At 33.0% G+C, this 20,948-nt stretch overlaps 2 protein-coding genes across 4 annotated transcripts; one reads left to right on the plus strand and one right to left on the minus strand.

Annotated features, from left to right (window-relative positions):
* The first annotated feature begins 8,608 nt into the window (after positions 1-8,608).
* LOC133296581 (transcription elongation factor 1 homolog) lies at positions 8,609-10,827 on the plus strand. The gene is made up of 5 exons (XM_061495594.1): positions 8,609-8,734; positions 9,500-9,622; positions 9,803-9,873; positions 10,308-10,329; positions 10,450-10,827. The coding sequence occupies exons 2-5, from the start codon at positions 9,510-9,512 to the stop codon at positions 10,511-10,513; spliced, it is 270 nt and encodes an 89-aa protein (XP_061351578.1). The 5' UTR covers positions 8,609-8,734; positions 9,500-9,509; the 3' UTR covers positions 10,514-10,827.
* A 3,757-nt stretch (positions 10,828-14,584) lies between these two features.
* LOC133296579 (transcription factor VOZ1-like) lies at positions 14,585-20,195 on the minus strand. Of its 3 annotated transcripts, none has more exons than XM_061495589.1 (5): positions 19,999-20,195; positions 19,145-19,392; positions 18,795-18,944; positions 15,761-16,262; positions 14,585-15,629 (listed from the first exon to the last, which is right to left on the minus strand). In XM_061495589.1, the coding sequence occupies exons 2-5, from the start codon at positions 19,370-19,372 to the stop codon at positions 15,076-15,078; spliced, it is 1,434 nt and encodes a 477-aa protein (XP_061351573.1). In that variant the 5' UTR covers positions 19,373-19,392; positions 19,999-20,195; the 3' UTR covers positions 14,585-15,075. The 3 variants fall into 3 exon arrangements, with proteins under 3 accessions (XP_061351573.1, XP_061351574.1, XP_061351575.1); XM_061495590.1 differs by having other exon boundaries at positions 19,145-19,403; XM_061495591.1 differs by lacking the exon at positions 19,999-20,195 and adding an exon at positions 19,820-19,954.
* Positions 20,196-20,948: the final 753 nt, after the last annotated feature.

The following is a 20,948-nucleotide window of genomic DNA, read 5'->3' on the forward strand; positions in this document are numbered from 1 at the left end:
CCCACACCTTTATTTTTTTTGTCCACTCTCTTTCCTCCTTTATCTATCTCTTTCTCTCACTTAAAATGACACAACTTTACATCCTTTAAAATGATACACATTTTACCCATATTAAAACACAAGTTTTATGTTTTCAAAACAAATTTATACCATTATATGTTGGCTTTGTAGAAATACATTAATTATTTACATAAAGGAATGTATTAGAAATTATTATAAAAGGTGTATCCATGTATCATATTCATAACAAATCGAGGCTAGAAAGTTTCTAAAAAGTGTAAATAGACATATTAATTAGGTTTTTAACAGTGTTAATAATATATTTAGATGGAAAAAAATATATGCAATAAATGATAAAAAAAAATATAGGAGATAAGAGATTGAAAGAAAATTTATAGGAGATTTTTTAAACTTTTCCCTAAAAAGAAAACACACAATTGCTTTTTACTATAAAAGAATTATTTTATCTGATTTTTTTTTTCGAAGATGAGATTTTAATGTAAGGATATATTTGGTGTGATATATGTATCAAAAAAAAAATTATTTGGTGTGATATATAAGGCCTGATAGTATAAATTTATATTATATGTTATGACATTTTTAGTTATTTGGTGTAACCATCGTATAGTATAAACTTATATAGCAGAATTCTTTTATACATCAAAATGATGTATAATATAATCAAGCTTAAGGAGATGGGATTATGCCTGATAAGGGATTGATGTATTAGGATCATTGACCATTGCAATTATCAAGAATTAATATATTATTTTAATTTATTAATTTTAAATTATTGGAGATTTTTATTTTTATAAAAATTAATATATATTTTTGGACAAACTGAAAAAAAGATTTTTGTAAAAATGAATATTATGACATATTTAGAAAAATTATATATATTCTTTTTTTTTGTAAATAATAATTTTTTATTAAAGGGTATTTTTATATATTTATTTTTATCAAAAATATTTATTTTTATCTTATCTAGTATTATATAGTGCATTACCAAATATTAGATGATATTATCTTAAATAATATCACGTCAAACATCGTATAATATTAAAAATTAATCATATCTTATACAATCAGGTCTTATACTATCGGGCTTTATCCTATACTGTACGTCAAACATGCCTATGTAAAAAATCAATTCAACCCAAAAGTTTAAGTGGTGTATTGGATTAGGATTTTAAAAGATTTTTTTTAGATAAAAAAATCTTATAGATTTTAAAAGACTATTTAGAATTGGAGGGACTTTAAAGACTTTTTTAAAAGATTTTTTTTACAATCAAGATTTCATAAGATTGGATTTTAAAGGATTTTAATAGAATTTATAAGATTTGAAATAACAATATGAATTTATAAGATTTTAAAAAACCATATGAATTTTTAACAAACATTCAAAATTACAAGAGTCAATAAAAAAATAACAAAAAAATGAAACAAAATTAATAAAAAAAAGTAAAATCTAATATAATTTTATCAATCAATATAACATAATATAATTTTTAACAAATATTCAAAATTACTAAGCAACAACTTTTCACATATCTAAAGTTATACTAGTCCTTCATGAATTACCATTTTCTCGTTTCTGCTCTTGGGTTTGACCGTTGAAAATAATCTTCTTCGTTTGGTATCAAAGCTATGCATATATGATTCTAAGATCCAAATTTTTTTAATTATTAAAATAATTCTAAATTTGCATATAGAACCTAAAGTTCATGATAAATTTCCGTTTGAAATTTTTTGCAATTGATCTTGAAAACCTTGGGGTTTTTGTTCTATGTAATGAGAGTTTTCTAACCATATATATCATATGCATATTTTTATTGAATATTCTAAGAAAATTTTGAATCTGAATTTTTGAGTTTTATTATATGAAAGTTTAGAAAATTTATCGAATATGCATATGAATATTCTAAGAAAATTTTGAATCTGAATTTTTGAGTTTTATTATATGAAAGTTTAGAAAATTTCTCAATTTTTTTTCAATCGATACAATGAAACTTTAAATTGCTTTCGGACTTTTGAAAAATAATTTTTTAGTTATCTATTGACACAAAAATTGTTTGAAATCCTTTCCTATAGTGAAGGAATTTCATTCATGAATGTGTTGTTACGAAATATAGGGTTCATATTATGAAAGTTTCAATCTTTCTTTAAATTGATATTGTTTCTTTGATATAAAACGAAAATTGATTTGAGGGTTTTAGTTTCCCGGTTATTTTTCCTCTATTTTATGTTATTTTTAATACAAAAATCACATCTTTTGTTCTAAGAAAAACTGCGACCCATAACTTGAAAAATAACTTTTTAAACTTTCAAAATTTATCAAAAATATATTATTTTGAGATATATTATATTAAAATCTCGTTGATTTGTTGTTTCTGGGTTGTTTTGTGATGAAAATCGTTCAAAAATATGCTATTTTTGAGTTTTGACGAAGCTCTCATGGCAGAACCCGATTTCGAGTGGGTTAACCTGTCAAAGGAAGAAGAAAACACTACAATAGAGAAATCTCAAGAAATTCTAGAGGTTATGGTGAGATTGTGAGAGAGACATCTTATTTATATTTTTTACTAAAAAGTCTCACGAAATCCACACCAATAGAAAATTCATTAAAATCGTTAGATTTTTGAATACTACAAGATTATTTTTTCATTGTTTAAAATCTTGATTGAATACCAACGGATTTGGACGAACTCTAAAATAATCTTTTAATATCCTAATCGAATACCACGTGACTTTTTTTCAATCTATAAAATCCTAATTGAATACAAATGGATTTTTTTGTCCAAAAATAATCCATTAAAATTCTTTGGAATCCCAATCCAATACACCCCCTAAGTTTTTGGGTTTAATTGATTCTTTATATGGTATTAGAGTCTTTATGACAAGTGGTCACGAGTTCAATCCCCAGTATCCTCATTTTCTTAATAAAAATAATTAATTATTGTGGACTTTCTTAACACAGATAGGCTGAGTCTGATGCATCATCTATCTTTCAAGCCTAATTGGCTCTCATATGAGGGGACATGTTGGAGAAAGAGTAAACCATTAATATAGTCTCATTCATCAGCTTAAACTTTTGGGTATATAAATTTAAATTATTATTGTAGAAAAAGTGTTGAATAAAAAACATGAAAAAGATAAAATATATGGACAATATTGCGTTCGTATCACAAAACTCGAATTATTTTGTTACATCAACTCTATCACATGCAATCAATAATTTTGTTTGGTTGGGATTTTTTTTTGAAAAGTTTTTTGTTTTGTACATTAATCATCAAATTAAAAACACAAAAAAAACCTTAAGAAAAAAACCACCAAAACAAAATTAACAACACAAAAAAGAATTCTTTTATAACTTAATGATGTAATGTTTTGTTTTTATTATTATAAGACTTAAAGTGATATATTTTTTAAATTACCTACTACTTAAATTACATCTTATAAATGAAATAAACTAGTTTATTTATTTTTTAAATTAAAATAATAATTAGATCAAATGAAAAAAAGGTTAAATTAAAATTAAATCATGATTTCAACAACAAAAAATCAGGTAAGAAACATAAATTCTTGGCCAAATTACTTATGAAAATAAATTATATTCAAGAAAAAATTTAGGGCTTGTTTATATGATAAGAATAGATAGGATAAAATTGTTGGATAGCATTAGGAAAGGATATGAGCATGAGTTCATATCTTATCTTGTGTTTGATGTACATTAGATAAGAAGTCTAATAGATAATATTATCATATTCGGTATTTGAAGCGAATCATATGGTGTCATGATATGATATAAATAGGAAAAATACCATTTTTAACAGAATTTCATATAATTTTTTGAAATTAATTTTGAAGCTATGTTTTTTTTTACTTACTTACACATTAGTTCTTATTTTAAAATATTACAAAAAAAGTAATTTATAATTTTAAATAAAATATATTAAAATACATAAATAACTTACAATTTTTTTAAAATAAAAAATTATATCCTTACCAAATAAATTTTTAAAAATTGAATTCGTTGTCAATATTTGTGACCGTTAACTTGTGCAAGTTAGCGGCTAGTGGTGGTGCGATAAGTGGTAGGCTGAAATGGTGCCAGTAATGGGCGGTGACAATTTTTGCTACTAATTAATGATGGTGGAAGTGGTGGCTAATGATATCGGTGATGGTTGGCGCTTGGTGTTTGTGGGTGGCGATGACCCGAGGTGGTGTTTGGTTGGTGATGATGGTGGTGGTGGTGGTAGCCAATAGAGATGGCAATAATGGTTGTGGTTGGTGCATTTGTGACTAGTGGAAGTAGTGGTGGTGGCGACGCCAACGATGACCGACAATGGCAATGATAGTTGATGCTTAGTGGTTAGGGGTAGCGATGGCTGGTTAGTGGTGGTGGAGTGACCAATAGCGACATAAACAATGGTTGTAATGGATGTTGTAGATGTGGTGGCCCTAGTAGTGACCAGTGGCAATTATAATGGTTGGCTGATGGCGGCAACAATGGTGGTGGTGGTGGTGGCGGCGATGATGGTTGGTGCTTGGTGGTGGGTAACAGCGGGCAGACGACATCAATGACAGTGGTTGGTGCGATGGTGGCAAATGGGATAGCCGATGGAATAGGTGATGGTAGCAACAATGGTGTTGGTGGTGACTAATGAAAATTGTGATAGCTCTTCAATGGTCATGGTGATGTTTGTGATAGTGGTAGCCGATGACCATGGTAGTGGTTGTAATGCCTGGCTACTTGTAGAATTAATGATTGTCCCGACAAACCAACACGAGACTTTTCAGCGTGCTTTGTCTTCACTCACACACCTCTTGGGAAAACTTCCCAAGAGGTCACCCATCCCAGAATTGCTCCGAGTAAGCACGTTTAACTATTAAGTTCTTCTGTTCTGAGCTACGAAAAGTATATGCATCTTGTTAGTATAGGTAGTACATATTAAATCCTTTAAGTCATCCTCAACTGTAGTGTCCCATACTAGCACAGTTTTTGTAATCCCTCTTTTTTCGGATGTTGATTTGATTCATTCATGTACCTCATAGCTGCAATATTTGGCATGAGCCGCTCATTGTCTGTGCCTCTTTTGCACCAGCGATCACCCCATGCCCTTGCCAGCCGTTGGGATTTACATGTCCACCAGCTTCCATTTGGTTCATCCTCGAACCACACCGTACTGGGAGAGAGGTTCTGTTTTGATACCACTTGTAATGTCTGGCTACTTGTAATATCAATGACTGTCCCTGTAACACCCTGTATATATCCGGTAATGTTATCATACTATCGTATTAAGCAGCGCTTAATTAAAAATGCGGAATATCTTTTTCTTTTCAATTATGATGACATTATCATTACCAACTTGCTTATTAACTAATTAATAAAACATCGCATGTATGCAATTGCAATAAAATAGCTAACTGAAGTACCTCATAACATAGATAATAAAAGTGTGTCTCTAGAAATCACGGGACTACCACAAGTAGGCCGGACCAACTAGCAGGTTATACAACTCCAATCTAAAAGTACTAACAGAAAGTGTCATGGACAATCCCCGTGCTCACTCAAATAAGGCAATAGCCCAACATCAGTCTCAACAACCACATAATCATAAATAGCGGAAAACATAAACAACATCCACATCCAGTCATGCAGCACTACAACATAAATATCATAATCAGCTAAGCTCTGGCCTCCTTCCGCCAGAGGCATCAGTCACCATACTACCTGAACCTGAAATAAGCATTCCCCAAACGTGGGGTGAGATCTCTAAACAATAAATCTCAGTAAGACAAGGGGTCCTCAAGGATCTTCCACCCCAAGCTCACTTACATGTGCAATATAAGTTTAAAAGCAGTTCATCAATATCATTTCTAAAATAGTGCAATGCAGCAGATAATCATGTCATGTGTGTCAATTCTATTCTACTGGCCAGAGAAATGCAGGATTTATATACGCCAAATACCCACACATAGTGCAAGACGCCACTTGCATTCTCCCCGGATCACCATATCGTATGATGCCACATACTCAGGCTTACCGTCAAGATGAAACAACACATGCATATTAAAAGCCATTACACATAAAGCTCAACAGCATTTCAAATATTCAAAGCATGTAACACAGCATGCATATAACCACACCCCCATGGGACATGGTGGAACCACAACATGGCTAAACCGAGGACACGAAAGCTTACCTTGCAAGCTAACACCCAAAGCCAAGAGTCCACATGTCAAAGTCCAAACACAGCAGATTCACAATCTGTTATGGACCAACAATACATCAACAACATGCACCGCAAGCATACAATATTAAGACAACGCCTTTCCATTACGTTTTACGTCTTAAGGCTTCTCCCCAAGCCATAAGCCCTTAATCATACGATTCTGACTTACATTAATTAATTACAGAAGTTCAACTTCCTCAAACTTGGGTCCACAAACCCATAGATCAGTTCTGGATGAACAGTACGCTACTATTCCTCGCAAACCCAGAATATCCGGATATTCCTCGAGGACATATCCGGATATGCAATATTCAGATATCTCACAGGAAATATCTGGATATCCAATATCCGGATATCACTCTGGCAATATCCGGATATCAATATCCGGATATCCATATCCGGATATCCATATCCGTATATCAATATCCGGATATTTCACGGCCAAATATTCGGATATTTCGCGACAGAATGCAGTTTCTGCATTTCGCAAAGATATCCTTCCAAGGTTCCATTTTTAACACTTTCAAACGTTAAAACATGCATCTTTAGGTTCATAGAGGTTCATACAATTGTTGGTTACTTGTTTAAGTCTTTAAACATACCAAGACATCAACTTTAAACCATTAAACTTATGATCAAAGGTTAGACAACTCACCAAAGTCCAAAACAGCCCACCAAAGGTGCTCTTGGAGCTCACAAGTGAGCTTCAAGGTTCTGACTTTGGGGAGAACGAAAATGAACCTATAAAGCTTGATTCTTTCACACCAAAGAGGCTTCTAGGAGCATCATCAAGTCATGACAAGACTCCCCCCCCCCTCAAGACTTATGAACTCAGCCCCAAAAACTCAACAAAACAGAGGCTCAAGTTCAAAAACAAAGTCTCGCACCCACTCCCAAGGCTTAGTCTCTCTCCCACAAAGAGTTTGATGAAGGAAAGAGGTAGAAAATGGCACTCAAGCTCAACAAAATGAAGAAGAATGTAGTAGCACACTAACACAAAACTGACCAGCCGCCCAACACTCAGAGAACAAAAGGAATGTCTAAGGTTTAGTGCCCAAAATGCATATATATAGCCACTTAAGCCTTTAACACACAGTATTAAATTTAATTGCTACACTTAGCATTTTAATTCCAAACTTTGTATTCTTAACCTACTCAATTTTACAAGAATTATCATATTTTTCTTATAATTTTCGGAGCACCTTTTTGGTACGCGTTTTTCATAGCCAGTACCAGATTCTGGCACCAGTTTTCATTATTTTGACTTGAAACTCGTTTTACAAGTCTTACACATTATTCTAGTAATTATCATACACTTATTATAATTTTCCGGGACACTTTTTCGGTACGCATTTATACCGACTAGCAGAACCGGTATCTGCACTTTTCTTCTGAAAAGCGACTTTCAGTATTATTACTCACTTACTATAATTATTAAAGCCTCATAATAATTATTAGGGTCAATTATGGAATCATTTCCTATTTTCTCATAATTTATTAATTAAATTCCTTAATTAACGGTGCGGGTTCTTACAGTCCCCACAAACTAACACGAGACTTTTCGTCATGTTTTATCCTCACTCACATGCTTCCTTTGAAAACTTTCTAAGAAGGTCACCCATCTCGGAATTGCTCAAGTTAAACATGCTTAACTATGGAGTTGCTTCAAGTAAATGTATTTTGTTAGTATAGGTAGTATGTATTAAATCTTTTAAGTCATCCTCAACTGTTCAATCTCATACTTGTACAGTCTTTGGAATCTCATACCTTATCCATTTCTAACCCGAGTCTCCTTAAAATAAATTCAGGATGAAATGTTATCATATCTTGTTGATTCACCAAATAAGTAATAAATATAGGATATGATACGTAACCAAAGGACCCTTAGAAACTAAACTATATTTAAAAGATAAAGGGTTAAACACTTCTCATGTTGCATGAAAAATGTTTTCTCATATTGTGACTCAACTAGTGGTAGACCCATACTTATTTATTTAGTTTTTTTAAAAAGCTTACACACAAATAGAAGGGTTCACGCCACAAAAAAACATTTTCCGTGCAACATAAGAAAATAATTGTCATGTAACATGAAAAATATTTTTTCCAAAAACAAATTATATTGTATATAAAATAAGAATTGACCTCCCAGGGACTATCTTTGCAAAGAGTTTAAAGCCTTAATCTGGGATCTGTTTCAAATCGAATCAATCGCAAAATGATAAATCAATTGATACATATAGGGGAATGATCCATTTATAATTTTTTTTACAAATTACACTACGTATAATGAGTCATACACTCTTTGATTGAAATATGATCGGTCATGTGTTTCCGCGGTTATATATTGAAGAAAAGCTCTAAACATAAAAACCCCTTTGTTCTGTTGTACACTTGTACGCGTCGTCAATACGCTTTCCTTTCATTTTGCGAACACTCTCTAATCTCTCTCTACCTCGGAAATTTGCGGATCGTGGTCGGTTCCTGACTCAGAATCATTGGTTAGTCTGTTAATTGTTTCGATCTGTGTATGCAATTTCATCCTTTCTTTATTTTACCTTTTTTCCATCGCTTAGGGTTTCGTTTGATTTGATTCCATTCCCCTTTTTTCCTTACGCCGTTTGGCTGCTGAGAAAATTCGGGAAACAAATGGGGGAAAATGGGCTTAACTTTGTTTTGCTAAATTTTGTGTTTTCTTTCAACTTTGATGGATTGTTTATCGCCTATTATGTCTGCGGGAATGAAAAACGATGCGCAATGAAGCGAGTCAGAAAGTTGAGAGCTTTTTGTTACATAAATTTTTTCCCTTATCGATGAGGTTAATCTATGCGTCGGTGTTTGGGAATCGGGATCATCAGTTCATCATGTGTATTCTAGGATTGATGGGTAATCTGTGAAGAATTTTATTTTTCTTGAATAATTGTGAAAAATAAATACAATAAAGTGAAATCAACCTTCCTGGTATTTACTATTGTCAAAAAGGGCTTGTATTACTGTTCGCAGTGTATAGGTTGTTAATTGTTAATCCTAGGAAACACGCATATGATATGTTTTACCCTTATAGCATTCTATTTCATATTTATTTGTCTTGAAATCCTATTTTGAATAGCAATTAGCGTTATTCAGTGTTGAAAGATGAGAAAATAATTACATATCTTAATGTACTGCTGGAAAACTTTAATTGGCAATATGACTTAAAATGCATAGTTGTTGTCTTTACTTTTTCTGAAATTTTTGCGTGCTTGAATATATGAAATGAAAATCAGGATTTGAGCTATGGGAAAGAGGAAGGCAAAAACAAAGCCACCTCCAAAGAAACGAATGGATAAGCTTGACACTGTCTTTAGCTGCCCTTTCTGCAATCATGGCACCAGTGTTGAATGCCGCATGTATGCATTTTTTTAACTACTTGTAAAGGGTAGTAGCATGTAGGCCTTTTGTTTCCTTGCATGTGCATCCAAAGACATTTAAGGCTAATTTTCTCTGAAATCACTCACTATCCCTCCATTTTTCATGTTAGGGATGAATACTACTCTGTCTGTAGCTCATTTTTGGAAATCTTTTGACAGTGATATGAAGAACTTGATAGGGGAAGCTTCTTGCGGGATATGTCAAGAGAGCTTTAGCACTACCATCACAGGTTTGTTTTTATATGCTGTGTTTAACATCTACAACATTTATTCTTAAAGCAGCAGTTAATTCCAGAGGGTATATAGTGCTTACTTTTATGATGGTATGTAAATAAAATATCTTCTTGATGTTTATAAATAACAACTTGATACTGAAGATTTCCCTTGACACTGGTCTATCATGATGTTTTTTAATTTCCTTCTTTAATGAACTTATTGTTATATGCCAAGTAGCGTTGCAGACCTTTCATCTCAATTTCATGGCATTTCAAAAATAAATAAATAAGAATAACAGATTTGTGGCCATCAGAAGAAAACACAAATTAATTTTTTTGATATTATTAAAGTGATCTGGAAAGTCAGGTATTCATTGTTTTATATATATGCTGAGAGCATAGGCATTGTAGATTTAGTTAATGATCTCACATTTTTGTTCTCTTTGCAGCTTTATCTGAGGCAATAGACATGTAAGTCCAATTACTATCTTGAAAACATCCTTCTCCATCCCCTCTCTCCCACATTCACCCACACAGCCCTTCCCCCACACACAGCCACGTGACTCAAGTAGTTTTATTGCAATGATGCAGATACAGTGAATGGATTGATGAATGCGAACGGGTGAACACCGTCGAGGATGATGGTGCTCAGTGATTGTAAGAACTAAGAATCCAGTTTTAGTGGCAGTGAATGGAATAACTGTCCAGCCTGTAATTATGTCAGTTCCGGTTGTGAGCACCAATGCCACTACAAGCTTAGTTCCTATGTAAACTTTAAACAGATTGTAATGCATCTATACAAGAACATAAGAATAATTGTCTATTTGAATGAAGCCACTTTGATCGGAAGCTATGTTAGCCCTATTTTAGTTTAATATTAGGGTATGTGTTGGTTGCATATGTAAAGCTGAAAGCTCTTGGATCTTCTTTTCCTTTAGGAGCAACCTGGAGAAAGGGGTTTGACGTGGAACCTTGGTGGATCTTGTTCACCTGGTTTTAACCTTTTCTTTTTTATATCCCCGTCATACTAGTAGAGTAGGGCCTGAAAAAAAAAAAAAAAGCAAATAAGCTGAATCAAATTGTGAACTTATTCAAACTGTATTAAAAGAATTATATTTTTTTAACTGAATTTAAGAATCGAATCATTTTATTTGAACTGATAAGAGATCTGAAGTATTTGTTTTTAAAACCGGTTCTGTTCAAGAATTAAATCAATTTATTAATTTGGTTTGATTTGGGTTAAAAATCAAATTATATCTATTTTTAGGAGTGAAAAAATTAAATTAATCAAATTGAACTATATCGTGTTTTTTTTTCAATCTGATTTAAGAGCAAAGTTATTTTCTTCAAACCGATTAAAAAATTAAATAACTTTTTAAAACCGGTTCAGTTCTGTATAGTTAACTGAACTGAATCGCACTAGTATACCAATTTTGCAACAAATTATTAGACATTTTACTATAATAGCCAAAATAATTTGAATCTACTCAGCATTTTTGGCTGAAGTGAGTCTCATTTGAAGCTCGTGTAATTCCTCATGGTAATGGTTCATTGATCAGTACACAAATATTATTGCACACATACTACACTGATGGTCTCGCCAAATGACATAAAGAGCAGATAGATTCCGTTAATGATCGTATGCATTTTTTTCTAATCCAACAATTTTTTAATTTTTTTTTACATATCCACCGCTTAATCAATTATTTGATTAGTTGGGTTCAAAACTCGAGACCAAGGCAAATAAATTTCTTATCACTTGAATCAATTACCATTGGTTCCTACAAACAATTTTAATGTTGCAACTCAAAATTCATAAGAGTCCAGGTATTAGTTTGGTCTAAAATATTTTAGAGTAAATATTATTTTGGATCTTCAATAAAAAATACGGAACTCATTTTAATTTCTTAGAAAAAAATATATTTATATCTTTTTTAGGAATTGATGTAGGTTTTTTTTTTTTTTGAATTTCTGAGGGGCTACAATTTTAAAGAATTAAAATTTTATAGGGACCATAATTCAGACTTTTTTTTTCTTCTAAAAGATTAAAATGAGTTCTGTATTTTTTATTATGGACCCAAAAAAGTATCTATTCTTAAAAAAAACCACTTTTTTTTTTTTTTTTTTTTTTTGATAACAAAACCACTTTTTAGTTGGGTGCATAGCCGATTTCGCAAGAGACATGAACAACTAATATATATTCGAAACTGATTGCATTTACTTGATTCTATTCCCTTAAAAATAACTTCATTTATCATGAGGGCAACTATTTATTACTTCTTTTATGACTCTACTTGAGTTCTAGAATCAAGTTAGTTTTTATTTTTCCAAAATTAATGTGAGAGTAATTGAGGTGCGTTTTCCTCTTAAACGTGATTATGACTATCTCCGGAATTTAAAATTTAGAGCTGAAAAAAGGGTCAACCCGGCCGTTTTATACTTCTATTTATGAAAACAAAACAAAGTTTTAAGCTATCATATTTGGGAAATGCATTTGTCATGTTACATGACAAATGAATAGTTGTTATATTAAGAAAAAGACAAAATAAATTTATTGAATAATGTGTCCTCTCACTTTTTTAATATTATATAATTTGTCTTTTTCTTAACATCACAACTATTCATTTGTCATGTAACATGACAAATGTATTTCTCATCATATTTTATGGCAAGTTGATGGGTCAAACCGCCAAGAAAAAAAATTGTATAAAAAGGATGCCCAATTTTTTGACATAATTTAATAGAGAATGATCTATTTATAAATTTTTGCAAATTATACTATGTGCCCGTTTGGATGGGCTATTTTATCTCTAAAAAAGTTGCTTTTTTTAAAAATAAAAGTCTTTTTGAGAATTTTTATATGTTTGTATAACAACTTTTAAAAAAAGCAAAATTTAAAATAAAAGTTAAAATACTGTTTTTTTTGTAGTTGGTTGCTTTTGAAAAAAGCAGAAATTAAAAGATAATATAATTTTTTTTTTTTGGAAATAAGATAATATAAATTTTTAAAATACAAATTTAACCTCATCTTATCATATCTATTTTATCTCTCTTATCCCACGATCATGTTATCTTATCTGTTCTTTATTGTAATTTTATATATAAAAATTGTTTTTTTATTTTAACATCCAAATAATTTTTTTATGTAAAAATGATTTTCAGATCATACATCTAAACGTAAAATAACTTTATGTTTTAGAAAAAATTCTTTTAAAAAAAGCAATATATAAAAAGTCATTTTTTAAAAAGCTCATCCAAACGGGCCCTATGTATTCCAGAAAGTACATAGTGTAACCTAATGTACTTCCGAGTGTGTAGTTTGTAAACAAAAAATTTGTAAATATAATTCTCCCTTAATTTAATTTAAATTTTATAGATGAACCTCTGGGATCACTTTGCTTATGCATAAAAAAAGTTAATGTAATTGTCTATTAAAAAAAAAGTTAATGTAATTGTCGTGTGAAGATGAAGTTATCTTCTATCCTTCTCAGCCTTTCCGGATAATCTCCTCAAGCTATTCCAATCCCTTAAACTTAGTATGAGAACTAACAATGTCATCCACGAATCAGCACAATTCACAAACTTGCAATTGCTCCCATTTTGCCAGAAGCCTCTTGTGAAGTAAAGGTATGGCTTACACCCTTTTTTTTTCAGGAAGAGTAGCTCCTTTTGTGGAATTATGGACATGACCACTGTTCACAAAACGAAGAGTCCCATGACCCAATTCAAGCCTTCCACCAAATCCTCATTTTTCGCCAGGTGAATCTTTGAGGAATGAAAATTAGTCCCCCATTTGCAGCTCATCGTCAAAGTCACAAATGCTAAGGTCACAAGTCACATTGCGTGAAAGAAAAGATTTTTATAAAAATAAAATAAAATAAAAAATCAACCCATCCCATGAAAGATTCAACTCATTTTGACCCGGAATTATACAGGACGGGTAGAAACAATTTGGTAAATTGAGACTTTCAACCCAACGCGTTATGTATAACATGTTAAGACTAGTCAACCTGATGGAGCAAACATGTTTTACCTGTTCTAACTCAAACGTACAACAAATACTTTTTTTCTTTTTCTTTTTTTATTTGAGTTAACCCAACTCAAATTACTTTTTTGAGGCAAGTTAGCTCTCTCTAGTATCTTAATTACTTCTTTGAAGCGAGTTGGCTCTCTCGTATCCTCACAAGCTTCTACTCTTTGAGCCAGCTATCCTAATTACCTCTTTGAAGCGAGTTGACCCCCCCCCCCCAACCGTACTCTTTGAGCCGGCTATCCTAATTACCTCTTTGAAGCGAGTTGACTCCCCCCCAACCGTATCCGTATCCTCACAAGCTTTTACTCTTTGAGCCGACTATCCTAATTACCTCTTTAAAACAAGTTAATCCCCCCCCCACCGTATCCCCACAAACTTCTATTATGTGAGCCGGTTACGAGACTAATTCAGAATACGAGACGAATAAAAAAATGAAGATATTTAAATTCTTCCTAAATGTGACATATGAAAATCAAACCGAGATATTTTCCTTTCCACTTACTCAGTTCCCTTACTACCAACTAAACTATCACTATTTGCTATATTTTTTTTTTTCTTTGTCGAGGGGAATTTATACGCGAAACTTGTCACTAACCATGGTCATGATCGTCATTATAGTAAATCAGTGACAAGATTTCAATCTCAAATAAGATGACAAGAAAACATCAAAGACAAGGTAGATCATATCACTGCTGAATTTCAAAGATTCCTTTCTTGATTTATAGAAAAATTACTCAAAAGAGGACTGATACATTTTATTACACAGCCAATATTATGTACCTTCGAAGGTTTGTCCCGCAGTTAATACCATAAAATAGTATAAATGACTTACATTAGCATGATTTGGGAAATAAAGTCAGCTGAATCACAGCAAGTTTGTGCCTAAACAGTGTCAATTCCGGTGATGCTAATTAGATTCTAGCAATCACCAAATTGCTAATCATACGGATATACAGCCATTTTTGCTGTTAAGTTCAAAGTTAGAATTCAGCATCCAGCAGAGCTTCTAATGCCGCACTCCAGTGAGAATGAGCTATTCACAATATCTCGACAAGGCAAAAAATGACCTTGGATTCTTGTTACTTAAGAGAAAGACTGAAAAAGCCAAATCAGAAAAAAGAGGATAAAACAAAAACCCAGCACAGAATAATGTATAACCCAGTTGAATGCAGCTCCAAGATAGATCATGTCCCATAATAGTCGCCCATGTTTTCAACAATATAGTCATAAGGTGCAGCTAACCCATACTCGTATGTTCCATTTAGTGGAGTCACTCTTTGTGAAGCTGAATAGACACCACCCATGCCAACTTTGGCATTAAGTTTGGCTCTGCCTTTGGCAGGCCTTTTGTTATCAGGCGGAAACTCAGCTGAGAGCCTTCCCATCTGCTTCTGCAGATCAGCAACTGAATCATTTGTTACCTTTGCCTTCGAGTTCTTCTTCCCATCAACAAGCTTCAGTTCCAATCGGTATAAGGCACATGCATCACACTTGCTAATCTCATATTCATAAAGGTGCCACTCAAAATGGTTCAGTGGTTGCGGATCCATATAATAGGATCTCTTCAGCCCTCCAAACTCATTCATCACTTGCTTTCTAGATTCATGCCAACCACGTCCACTATAATCTGGCAATGACCTCTGCTTCCTGTTTCCACTCTCAAATGCTCTTCGAGGCTTATCAAAGAAGAGCCACTCCCTAATAGTCTCACCCTCAAGAACAGAAAGATCAAAGAGCTCTGCAATCAAACAAGAAGTGAATTAGTTGAACAAAGAACATCTTGTCAACCCTTGTAGCAGATATTTTTCTAAAATAATAGCCTAAGGCTAACAGGTAAACCAAATAAAAGATACTGAAAGATTAAATTACCAGGTGCATTCCACGGAGACTTTGCAGTTGCTGCTCCCTCACATTCTGGGATGCCAACATCTTTTCCTTGTGCCTTTGCACTAAGAGCAGCAAAAAGCAAATTATCCTTCAAACCGATGCCCCCAGGCCGTAGAACTGGGGTCATGCCTGGTGGCCCTTCATTCAAAGCTAGAGCAGCATGAAAGCTACTGCAATAGTCTTGACACCAGTCCATCCCTTGCGCAGGTCTTGGACAGTCCCAAAGTGCACATTTTGGACCTAAGAAAGCAGAAGGAGGAGGACAGATACTTGGTAGATAGCTAGATATATGAGGAATAGCATCCTCCTCAGAATAACCTGTAGCATTAAAACTAGTATAAAAGCTGTGATTGAAGTCCTGATGCAAATCAAACTGATGATATCCTAAAGCAGGCCCATCTGGGTTGTTAGCCGCCACACTTTGAACTCCTGACGTGGATTGTTTGCACTCATCAACCAATGGGAAATCATGTTGCTGTTGGCCCTGATTTACAGTTAAATAAGGAAATTTATTACAATCACAGGTGAGATCCAATATTGAAACCAGACCAGCATTGAAACACTAGATAAAAGTACAATGTGTAAGAGTAGATACTGCACTTTGGGGTAATATGTCAATCTTTAAAAGCAAACAAGCTCAAGGCATGGCTAAACCATTACAGCCTCTCTCTTCTTTTTCATCATTCAAAACAGGAAGATAAAAAAGGACATTAAAAAAAACTAGCCTAAGGTGCGCTGCAATAGAAAATAACCATTCAATTAGGGCAGATAATTTCATCTGACCGATACAGATCCAAAACAGTACACTTACAAATGATTCAATCACCCTGGTAATCTATGAGACGCTCCAACATCTTGTTCCATAGATGGGCAAGAAATGCATATATTACAAAAAGAATGTATATATTACCAAGAAATGTATATTGTACACTTACAATTATAGATATTATATTCCCGTGAGGAAAAAATAAAAAACTGACTCATATTAGACAGTTTAATCAGAAAACCAGGAACTAGACCAATATATACCGCTCTCAAAAATTACATAGCCCAAAGACCAATTTTCTCTCGCACAAATCCATGGATATATATAGTATACCCCTCAGCTGTCATCATGCTATTAGTATTTGGTAATAAGTAGGTTTCCCCTGCCTAGTTTGAGTTCTGTAAAGAACCATTTCAACCCAAAAGCTTAAGCTATTAGGTGAAGGCCCATCAATGGTTTATATATATCTCTAACACGCCCTCACACAAGAGAGCCCACTGGACATGAAGGGTGGATAATGCACAGGTCCACCTACATGTGCCAAGAAATTCCACAAGAGAAAATGGGGGGCAGTGAGGATCGAACCTGTGATACTGAGGCTATGATACCATCTAAAGAACCATTTCAACCCAAAAGCTTAAGCTATTAGGTGAAGGCCCATCAATGGTTTATATATATCTCTTAACAAGTTCAAACCCCAAAATACACATATAGCCCTTAACCCTAGTTCAACCATGTCAAACCAGCCAACCCTACCTGTACCACTCACTGTTGTGGCCAGTCTAATTATCAGAAAATTGCAAAGAAAGCCCGCTTTCTGCTTTCCTGAGAAGAATCAGTTTCTCTTAAATCAGGGTTGTCGGTCAATGACTGTTCCATGCAGCCCAACAGAGTTAGTCCAATTTACAAAGTTCAAGCAACCTATGAAACATGATCAAACAATAATCACTTCAGAGCCTGTATTTTTTTTTTTGGTAACACTTCAGAGTCTACAAACTGAAAAGAATAAGGATTAAAAGCCAAAGTTTGAATCACGAGGTAAAAAGAAGAAAAGTTTTAACAAAAAAATGCATTATGCTTTAATTTATCACTTTCAAATATGTATTCTGTAGCTCAAAGTAGCTGGAATTAATAACTTGATTTTCTCCCAACCATATAGAAAGGGATGGGTTTATCATGCGCAAAGCATTAAGGGTCATGGTTATTAAATCGGGAATTGATTCATAAATCAGAGACCTATAATCAAATCGTGAATGGCAATGTATCACAAATCATAAGATTCATGATCAATTATTAAAAAAAATATAAAATATAATTTTTACATAATAAAACTACAAAAATAAGTATATAAATAAATAATGTCCTTATTTTCCCTTTTATGCACATTAATATCCTTACTTTCTATGCACATTAACTATTACATTTCTCCATGCTCCCCTCTCTCTAATTTCTAAAACCAAGCAAGAAAAAACCCCAACTTTTTTCAGCTGCCTCTTTTATTTCTTCTCTTATCTGCCACTACTTATATCAGATCCACAAATCCGAGGTGCATTTCACTTCCCACCGACCCAGCCACCCCCCCATCAGTGACTAATTTACTTGGCCCCTTTTATACAATACTCTTCATCTCCTTTAACCTCCCCCCCCAAAAAAAAAAAAAAAAAAAACACACAACAAATAAATAAATAAATAAAAAGCAAAGAAAGATATAAATAAACGAAAATTAAGGAAAAAAATATAAAGAAGAGGGAATGGAGAAACAGAAAATAATATAAGCATATTGTCTTATTTTGCAATCCATTTGAATGTACATTCTTGTGACTTCTAGATAAATAATAGATGTGATTCAATTGTCAAGAAAGGAGCAATAAGTTTCACAAGATAAATAAACATATATATTTATTCAATCCAAATATAACAGAGAAAAATAGATTTTGTTTGGTTTTGGTATACACTAAATATCTGGAGTAAAACAACCCCCTTTCATATTCCTTTGAAAAAAAAAGTTATCTTATCACATTTGGTGCGGATGTGAAAGACCATATCTTTCAGTTTGCATTAGACGATATCAACCATTTATGAAGCATTTGTGATTTATGAACGAACTTAAAGTAAGGCACCACTATTTACCCAAAAAAAAAAAACAGAGAAACTTCAAAATCATTACATAGTCAGCTAATGCCACAGAGACCGCAAAATTATTATGGCCAAAATAAATTATTTATCCCTAAAAAGAACAAAGACACTCACCTCTTGGAATATGGCCTTACCCCCAGCCTGCATAGCATGATCATTAGGTTCAGGCTTGGGTGCAGCTAATGGACTAGAGGCATCATCTTCCTCCTCACAGAGATGCAATAGCCGACAAATATCAGTGGAGAATGACCCAAGACTGCCACCCTATATTCACCCATAAACATCACAGTTCACAATCACAGCTTTACCACTAATATTGGCATTCAAGTTCACACGTGTTCATCACAAATTGAAAAACAAAATATAGGTTAGAAACAAGCACCTATGATAGATATCTCAATCTCAAGCAAAGTCCACCAGTTACATTACAGCTAAGAGGAAGTACTACATGAATATGATCTTACTTGCTGCAAAGAAGAAGCAGGTGAAGGCTCATTGAGCTCAGCCTTCCACTCACGAAGCATCTGATGGACTTGTTCCTCAAGGACTACAGCATCAACTGAACGGCTCTCCTTCCTGGCAAACTGCAAGCTCAGAAAAATCAGCTGCAGGTCATCAACACGGTTCTTCGCCTTGTCCTTAAAGAGCCTGTGTGATGCAGACTTGCAGCTGGTCTTGGAAACCTTCTTCATTGCTAAACCTGAAGTTTTACCTATAAAAACCCTAGACTCGTCAATATAACAAACAGAGTTTTAGTCTACCAAAAATAAAAACCACAAAAAATGAAAGAGAAAACTCAAAAGGTGCAAACAACTTGCAGGTAAGGTTATCATGATCAGAAGCATATTCCAGACCATTCACGCCCACAAAAAACTCTAAATTCTAACACTAAGAATCCAACAGCCCCATCTGAGAATTAAATTAAATTTAAATTATATAAAAGAGACGTCCCATTTTTAACTAATTAACCAAAAAACACAAGGGTAGGAATACAAACCCTAAATATACAGATCGAAACATTCAAATAATCTAAAATCTATTACAGAAAAACAAAAATTAAAACCCCCAAAAAAACACATAGTTAGGCATCATAAGAAACCCCAATTCTGAAGGAAAAAAATAACAACTCAAGGACACACCACCAAAACATTGGGAAGCAGAACCGATCCAAGTCAATATTCAGTAAGAAATGGAAAACCCAAAACCTAAATTCGATGGAAAAATCGCAAAACGAAAGGAACAGCAAAGAAATGTTGTAGATCGATTGAAAGGTGTGACTTTTGCATGCAAGGCTCAAAAACAAAGGAACGATGGTTACCTCAGATTCTGTGATAATCACTTTCCCAAATAAATTGTTGGTGTGACTTTTCAGCTGAATAACAGAGGGTTCAGTTTTCTCTCTCTGACTCTTCCAAAAATTGAGAAGGTGAGGAAACTGATATAAAGGAATGAAAAGCAGAGATAGATAGAGACAGTGAAAAAAAAAAAAAAAAATAGCTTTTTTGTGTTAGTGACTTCCCTCCCTCTCCCGTAGCTGCTCACTGCTGAGTCTATAAAAGCAAAGGATATATTACAGTGCATTGGATAACAGTGTTTTTTTTTTTTTATACGTACATGGAAATTATACACGTAACTTAATATAAATTATCTAAATTTTTTGCCACTTACAATGCTATAATATTAAGAAAAAAATGTATATCATTTTAAAGAATATAAAGTTGTGTCTTTTAAGTGAGAGAAAAAGATAAATCATGAGAGAGAATGGATAAAAAAAGTTTTAAAGATATAAGTCTCAACTCTTTATAAAAGTGAAAGGATATTATATGTGACATTTAAAATGACACACTTTTTCCTATTATATAATACTTTCTCGCTTTGCATCCTCAAAAAAATGTAACAGTTGTATTGGACTGCTCTCTGTTTTTTCATTCTTTCCTCTATATTTATTTTATCAAATAGACTCAAATTAATTATTATTGCAATTCAGTAACTCATCAAAAAATGGAATTATTACTACAATTTTATAATTTCCATATTTTTAATTTTTGAGAAATGTGACTATTGAAGCGGGTTAAGAAATATAAGTGAAATTGTTTTTAATGTAAGTTGTATACTTGTTGGGAATATTGTTTGATATGTAATGGGAGACAATTTCTCGCACCAAACACACGCAAAAAAGTAACTGAGATTCATTTATTTTCTTTCTCTCTTTTTTTCTTAGTGCATATTTAGATCATCTCTTTTTTAAGTTAGAAGCTATTTATAAGT

Source organism: Gastrolobium bilobum, unplaced genomic scaffold (genome assembly GCF_033153095.1).
Source record: "Gastrolobium bilobum isolate Gb01-03AN ecotype WA unplaced genomic scaffold, APGP_CSIRO_Gbil_v1 utg20749, whole genome shotgun sequence".
Lineage (NCBI taxonomy): Eukaryota > Viridiplantae > Streptophyta > Magnoliopsida > Fabales > Fabaceae > Gastrolobium > Gastrolobium bilobum.